The sequence below is a fragment of the Hyperoodon ampullatus genome (assembly GCF_949752795.1).
Source record: "Hyperoodon ampullatus genome assembly, chromosome: 11".
Classification (NCBI taxonomy): domain Eukaryota; kingdom Metazoa; phylum Chordata; class Mammalia; order Artiodactyla; family Ziphiidae; genus Hyperoodon; species Hyperoodon ampullatus.
The window spans coordinates 61,300,350-61,308,093 of NC_136924.1; the positions used below are offsets into that span (position 1 = coordinate 61,300,350).

The following is a 7,744-nucleotide window of genomic DNA, read 5'->3' on the forward strand; positions in this document are numbered from 1 at the left end:
CTACTTCTGACATGTCCCTTCCCTTTTCCAGGAGTTCACTGGTTCAAAGACCTGCACAGTGTGGGTCTGACCTGGTCACGTGGAGTATGGAGGGTCCCAACAGCGTATGTGTGAGGAGGGCCAGGGTCCCTGAGCCCCCTTACTTAATGTAACGAATAAAATGAAGCTGAGAGTCTCTGGGGTTCATGAAGTGAGTCTGGGTGTCTGCACACAGACCCTTGGTGCCCCGTTCCTCCATGCGCACAGCATTGCAGAGACACAACTGAAAATGGCTTTCACCTGTATGTTCACTGGTCCCCACACCAGCTCCCGTCACCAGTTCTCTCCATGGGGTGGGGCTGCAGTCGCTGCACAGAGTCCTGGATCCAGGGATGCGAGGGAGGCCCAGCCCTGGGAATATATACTGGGGGCTTCCCCACCCCCTTGGTCCCAAGGAGATGAGAGGAGAGTGTTTCCGCTTTAGGATTTTAGAGTCCCCATGGGCTCTTTGGCACTTGGAAAGCAACCCCCCACTTCCTGCCCTATGGGAAGGGGGTGGGGGGAGGACTTGGCACTGGCTGTGGGATGAGTTATGGCTCCATCATGCCCCTGGGCACTCGCAGAAAGGAGGAATGTCGCCAGGACAAGCCCCTATTTGGGATCAAGTTCTGAAGGAGATTGGGGACAGTCAGTGGAGTGGTCACTGGCTGGTGGGGTTTGCTAGATATTCCTGGCAGGGGCAAGGAGGTAGGCCCAGCCTGATAGTTGGAAGGCCCCGCGTGGCCGTCACTCTGAGGTCATGCACTGGAGCCGGTGTTTGAAGAAGAGCAGGCGGTGTTTGGCCACCTGACTTTCATCCAGTGATCCCGGGTAACGGTACCGAGCATAAGTCTCTGCCCTAGCATCCCTTGATGTCCAAGGCAACTTCAACTTGGATGCATGATCCACAACAACGTCTGAGCAGGAGCCCACCCGAAGAGAACCAAGTCCATCCAGGAAGAATTCTGGGGGTGGAGGAAAGGCGAGTACACAATGAAGGGTCTTGAGGATACAGAGGCCCCACCGTTAAAGGGGAACTGAGATTTGGGATATGCTGGGTGCATATGCAAAGACCCCATTTCTAAGGACCTTGGGCATGTAAATCAACCCTTTTGAGTCTTAGTTTTACTCTTGTGTAAAATGGAGTCAATATCCTTACCTTGTGCTTTGAAAACTGATCCTCCGCCCCACCCCCCGCCCCTCCCTGCCCCGCCCTCAACACACACACGCAGAGGTTCAATAAATGCCCAATGGGCTGCTCCGAGGTGGTCTGAACCAGGGGATACGGCTGGGAGCGAGATAAAGGTGCAGGTGACAGTGGTGGGGAAGCTCAAGACGGACCCAGCAGTTGTACTGGCTGTGGAGGTTTAAATGATGGTCGGGGCTGGGAGGGTGGAAGCTCTCTCTCTCTTGCCCGGGCACAGGTCTTGGTAAATCTTCGTAGAACTACTCTAGGGGCCCCGGTAGCAGCCGTGGGCTCCGCGGGGGTAGTCGGGGAGTAGTACCCAGGGCCCTTGGCGCCTTACTGCACCGAGCCCAGCCCAGCGCCCCGCGGGGTCCCTGCCGGGCCCGGCCAGGAGGGGGTGCCACTCACCCAGGTGCGCCACGCGGCTGAGGCGCGGGTCAAAGCCGACCTCGCGCACCTTGTCAGTGCGCGCCAGGAAGAAGTTGACCACGCCGTCGGTGACCACGCACCCTGGGAAGCCGACGAGCTCGTGGTGGAAGCCGCGCTTCTGCCGGAGGCAGTTCCCGCGGCCTGGCGCGCCGGGATCCACGCTCAGCAGCTGCCGGTAGGTGGTGGCGAAGCCGGAGATCTCGCGTACCGCGCCCCCCACCTGCCGGGGCGGGAGGACGGCTGCAGGCAGGGCGCGGACCGGAAGGGGATCCTCTCCCCCACCCAGGGCGGCTCTCCTGCCCTGTCCTTTACCGCTTCTCCCCTGCAGGACCCAGATGGTGCCCCAGGCTCCGCTTCGTCGTCCCCTCCCGTCCCAGGGCTGGCTGCCCTCAGTCGGGTCTACCGGCCGGCCGCGGCTAGTCTGCCGAAGGCCCTCCTCCCACCCTACATCTCAAGGCCCCTCCCCTACCAGGTCCAGCGGCGTCCGCTCCAGCACGTCCACAAGCCTCTCCAGTCGTGTCCGCGCCGTGAAGACGAAGTCGTCGTCCACCCACAGCACGTACTTGGTGGTTACTTGGGATACGGCCAGGTTCCGGCCTGCGAACCAGCCCTGGGGAAGGGTAAGTCCGGTTGGCGATGCTGTCGAGATAGCACGTGGCCCTCTGCCACCTTTCCTCCTCATTCCTGACCCCTCTCAACAGCCTATCCCCCTCTTCAAACTTTCGAGCCTATCCCCATTCTTCAAACAAACGAATGGCCGGGAGCTAGGTAAAAAATGCATTTCCCACTTGTGCGAGGCGCTGAGTCAGTGTTCTGGGGGAGGGTATTGGAATGCATTTAATCCATGCGTTCATTCATTCATCAACTATTTACTAAGCCCCCCACTAGGTGCTAAGCACCATTCTCAGAATGCAGCGCTAGTAAGACACACGATTCCTGCTCCCATGGAGTTTACATTCCAGAAATCCTCATGTTTAACAGGCGCCTCAGTGATTCTGAGGCAGGTAATCCTGGAATCACTATTCTGGAGACTGCAGACTGAGGGTGCGCCCCCTCCCGGTGCCCTGTGGCGCACGTTCAGCCTCGTTGGCTGCGCACCTTGCCAAAAGGCATGAGATAGTGCTCGATGTGGGGACCTCTAATGCTCTCTGGCTTGTCGCTGTCGTCGGCGATTACCACTGTGACTGTCGGGTAGAAGCGGCGGATGCTGGCGATGAGAGCCCGTAGCCGATTGTAACGAAGGAAGGTCTTAGTGGCAATGGTGACCAGAGCGCTGATGTTGTACTGGGCTGGGAGTGAGGGGCAGGGTTAGGTGCAGAGGAGAGTAGGGAGTGAAGAGCAGGAAGACATCTCCCAGGGATGTCTCCCAACTTGTCGCCGTCTCCCAACTTCCTCCCCATCAGGGCTGGATCTGTGTCCCTGAGCACACCAGTCTCACCTCCCAGGGGTAGAGACCCAGGTGGGTACAGCTGAGGGCTGGGTGGGTGTCTTATGCGTATGGTGAAGGCAACTTCGTGTCCCTCGGTGGAGAACCGGACTGGGAAGAAAGGACATGAGATGTGGCCCCTAGGGCTCGGACAACATTGTCTTTTCGGTAAATCAATATTTAAGCGCCTACTCTGTGTAGCACTTTTCTAGGCCCTGTTAGACAAGAATGCAAGGTTCTTATCCCCGTGGAACTTACATTTTAATGGGTGGGAGAAAGATGATAAAAGAGTTCATTAAAAGCTAACTTTTACTGAGCATTTACTATGTGCCAGGCACTTTTAAAATTACCTTAAATATATGAACTCATTTAATGCTCACAGTAGCCCTATTAAGTAGATTCCTACTACAGAAAAAGAAGGCCCAGAGAAGTTAACATGTCCACAATTACCCAACTATTAAGCAACAAAGTTGGGATAGGAACCTAGTCAGTCTGGTTCCAGGCTAAGTAAGTAAGAAAATTCAGATACAGATAAGTATTGAATAGAAAATAAGACAAGTAATGTGATAGTGAAGAGGAGCCATTTGAGCTGAGATCCAAATGATAGGAAGGAGCCAGCTATGCAAAAATCGGCAGGAAGAGCATTCTAGGCAGAGGGAACAGCAAGTGCAAAGGCTCCAAAGTGGGAGTAGGTTTGTTATAGAAGCCTTGGAGAGAAGCAGGAGGGCTGTGTTATGCCCCTTTTGCTAGAGGAGAAATGGGGGCTCTGGGAGATAAAGCCCTTTGCCCTCTAGTAAGTGGTGGGCTGGGAATAGAGCTTGAGTCTTCTGGCTCCTGGGGCAGGTCACTTCCTGGGGCCCCCATGGTTGGCCTGAAGGGGGGACACACCCAAGGCTCGGGTTTCCCTCTGGCCTGCTCCAGCCCCAGATGAACAAAGGCCCCTTCTCTCCCTCCCTGGCCCTGCTGGCCCAGCTGAAATGCCCATTGTGTGGCTGGGCAGCGCTGGCCATCGCCCGAGTGTCTCCCACACCCTCTGCCACTTGCTCGCTCCTGCCTTTCTGGGTTCCCTGTGTTCACCCAGCCTGTTACTACCTCCACCTGGGCCTCTCACCTATGTCTGCTGTGTTTGCCTGGTAGCTTCGGCTACTATAAGTGACCAGTTGCAGCTGCCGGTTGAGTTGGTCCAGCCCTGGGCTGGCGAGGGTGAGATCTGGCTGCCCCTCTCCAGTGAGAGTCACTCCAGTCACTTCCCCTGCCACGTCCCAGGTGCCCAAAGAGGCAGTCAGGTTCACCTGGGAGAGGGGATTGGAGAGTGCAGGGTGAGGCCCCAGACCCACCTCTTGCCTCCCTGGTTCCTCCATCCCTCCTTTGGCAGCCTGGGTGCCCTCCCGGCATCCTTAATGCCCACCTGGCCTCCTCGCCCTCCTGTTTCTTCTCACCTGGTATACCTCCTGACCAGAAGTGGCCTGCAGGCTCAGTCCTGGGAGGAAGGAGAGGGGATCAAAATCACAGACAATCTGGAATTCCTCATTTTCTCTTCCCTCTTTCACCACACACAGCACAGAATTTCTCATGCATCCCTCTTGTTGAGGCCACAGCAGGGCACATTGTGGGGCATAGCCTAGAGTAACTGATTTTTTACTCCTTCCCATCAAAGCAGTAGCTCTTCTGTTGCCTGCCCTACCTGTCCACCTAACTTCGGCCAGTCAGCAAGAATAGACCCTTCTCCCCAAACCTCTCCAGTCACTGTCTTCTACAATTCCTGACAATCTTAGAGTCCCTTCTGTCCCCATCTCCCACCTCATGAGCCCTCCCTGACCTCAAGTCTCCCCTTCATCAGAAGTCCCCCACCTCCCATTCCAATCTTCCCTCATTCTTCCTCACCCAACCTGGGCTCTGTCACCCCCCACCGTGGCTTAGGTCATCCCCTAGGACCGTTCTCCCCACCTGGCACCAAGATGCTCCTGAGGGGCTGGACCTCCACACCCTGCAGGGGGTACTGTAGTGGGGAGTTGGCGGGGGCTATGAGCAGCTGGTCAGCAGCAGACTGGCTCCTGGCAGTGAAGGAGGGGGAGGACAGAGGAGCAGTCAGGGGGAGACGGTGCTCCCTCCTGCCACACCCACCCTCCAGGCTTCCCCCTGCTCTCCCCCTACAGAGTCATGCCCTCCTTTCCCACTGGTACCTTGAAAGGAAGGCCTGGAACTCCTGCTCCCTCAAGGCAGATGCAACCCTCAGCTCCTCAGGGTCAAAGGCCTTGGTGAAGTCAATGGCTTGGACCTGCCTCTGGAAGGGGAGGTGAAGGCTCCCCCCACTGGACTCACAACTGCAATTGTTCGTGGACAGCAGCCTGGAGCCGGGAGGAAGGGTCCTCAGAGCCCAGCCATGCAGCTCACTCATCCCACAGAGCATTTACACAGGACCTACATCTTGGCCTTTCCACCCTGTCCATCCAAAATCTGTCCCCTTAAACACAGCTCTTCAAATAGTTCCCAGGAAGAGGAACCACCAAAGGGATGACCCATCCCCTAAATCTGGATTTTACAGAGGTGTAGAGTAGGGCCAATTTCTAGGTGTTCAGAGTTGCCTACACGCCATTAGGGCCCCACCTGGACTCTCCTTTCATAGGGAATCACCAGGACTCAGAAAGTCAGGGCCCTCCCCTGACTGCACACCCTCCCTTCCCCATACCGTGACAAGGTTCTTGGAGGGCAGATTTGTCCCCCCGCCAGCACAAGACTCAGTGGCCCCCTCCACCTCCCACTTCACCCCTCTGCAACCAGTCGGGGGAGCCCAGGCATCAGAGCTCAGCAGTGGAAGAAATGAGAGCTTCCCACGCCACCCCCCAGCGAGTGCCATGCCGGTACCACGACTCCTTGCACTCACCCCACCACTTGCTCCTTGATCCTGACTGGGATGTGTGCGTACCGGGGCTCGGGGGCAAGACCTGGCAATTCTGGCCTGGGGTTGCCCTGCAGGGGCGTCCACAGCGCAAGAGGTGCCTGGAGGCCCGGCGCGACCCGGGTGCTCGCGTACAGGAGCCCCAGCGAGGCGCAGGCGAGCAGCAGGACCAGCACACAGAGGGCCCGGCGGCCCAGCCGCATCCTGGGTGGGCGGTAGGGGTGGGAGAGTGAGAAAGGTGGGGAGGAAGGCGTGGGTTGGGGCCCCCGCGCTTCCGGAGGCTCCTGCCAGCCACCCGGGACTCTCCACATCTCGCGCGCCAGAATTTGCATAGCGAATCGGTACCCCTGTCCCCTCCCCTCACTCCCCGGGCCTCGGGTCTCCCGGCCTCCTTTCTTCTCTCCCTCTCCCGCATCTCGCTTTCCTCTCACGCCCGAGGCCGGGCATCTTGAAGCAAGAGAACGTTGGAGGTAGTGGTTTCGATGCGGCGGCTCATAAGTAGAAGAGCACCATTTTATTAGAATAGCGGATGTTCCCGAGCCCGCCACCTCCCCTGGCCCGCGCATCCCCCAACCCCTCAGTCCGAGCGCTACCTGGCCCCGGCTGGGCTGCAGAGGGCAGCGCCACACCTTGCCTGTCATGAAAAATGCAGAATCACGCCCGCGCTACTGGGTGGCCCCGGCGGAGGTGACCCCGTGAGTGGCCTCGGGAAGCTGTGCGGGGGGTCAAGGTGGACCGGCGTGCGCGCCTCCTCCCGCCTCCGCTCGGCCCCTCATCCCGCCCGGGCACTGACCTGTCTAACGCTCTGAGGCCGCCGCAAGATTTCGGTCCGGGCTGCGCCAGGCTCTCAGCTCCGGCCTGGGGGTCCTCATGGGGCTGGAGGCGGCCTGATGGGGGAGTCGGGTGTGAGGCTGAGAGTGAGGGGGATCCTCTTGCCTCCCGAGCGCGCCCGACCCCTCCCGTCTTCGGACTCTCCGGGCTTTGTAGACCAAGGCGCTGGGGTGGTTCTGGGCGTTTCCTGCGGGGGTGGGGATCGGAGTCGAGAAACGCCGCACCCCAGTCCCAGAAACAAATCCGGGGCTCCCCGGTACCCTGTTCCACTTGCCGGGCCGGGAGAGGTCGGGCCGCCGCCCGGCTCTTCAGTTCGCGGTGCCGCGCGGCTCAGCTCCCGGGCTGGTTGCGGCGGAGGATCCGGCTACGCGCGGGGAAGGAGAGCGCTGGGGCGCCTTCTGGTGGGCGCCGAGGACATTGCGGGGGCGCGAAGCCCGCGCCGAGCGCAGGTCCTTCTCTCCACCCCTCCTCCCCCTCCAGCCCTTCGCCTCCGAACCCTGGCATCTTCCCCGCCTGACCCCGATCCCAGTCACTCTATTCCCTATGCGTTTGGAGCCGCCCTCTCGTCTAGACTGTAGGCAAGGACAGGAGACAAGGGCTTCGGGAAGAGCTGGGGCGGAGACGCCCTGTAACCCCATTTCAAGGAAGATTTGGGTACTTAGGGTGAGATAAAGGAAGACAGACAAGACTCTGGAAAATAAAAAAATGCCTGGCTAAGAAAGACAGGTTCACAGCCTCCCTCCCATCCTCGCCTCCCCCACCGCCCAACCCCCAACCCCAGTTATCTAACGAACACTCAGTGATGCACCAAACACTCAGCAATTCAAGGGCCTGCTTCTTCTGACTGCTCCTTGTTGCGGGAGGAAAGAAACCCCAAACAGTGGCTAGACTGGCTGTAGTTCTGCGTGCAAGCTGCAGACCTGTAGACTCCCTTCTTTGTAGCTGGTTCTTGACG

At 58.7% G+C, this 7,744-nt stretch overlaps 1 protein-coding gene across 3 annotated transcripts; it reads right to left on the bottom strand.

Moving 5' to 3' along the window:
* Nucleotides 1-765: 765 nt before the first annotated feature.
* B4GALNT1 (beta-1,4-N-acetyl-galactosaminyltransferase 1) lies at nt 766-6,840 on the bottom strand (the record flags this gene model as incomplete). Of its 3 annotated transcripts, XM_079715417.1 has the most annotated exons (11): nt 766-983; nt 1,613-1,853; nt 2,103-2,243; nt 2,732-2,922; nt 3,072-3,170; nt 4,171-4,351; nt 4,499-4,539; nt 5,007-5,113; nt 5,243-5,407; nt 5,944-6,162; nt 6,752-6,840. In XM_079715417.1, 10 exons carry the CDS (start codon nt 6,159-6,161, stop codon nt 766-768), a joined length of 1,602 nt encoding a protein of 533 aa, XP_079571543.1. The 3 variants fall into 3 exon arrangements, with proteins under 3 accessions (XP_079571543.1, XP_079571541.1, XP_079571542.1); XM_079715415.1 differs by lacking the exon at nt 6,752-6,840 and having other exon boundaries at nt 3,063-3,170; nt 5,944-6,373; XM_079715416.1 differs by lacking the exons at nt 3,072-3,170; nt 6,752-6,840 and having other exon boundaries at nt 5,944-6,161.
* Nucleotides 6,841-7,744: the final 904 nt, after the last annotated feature.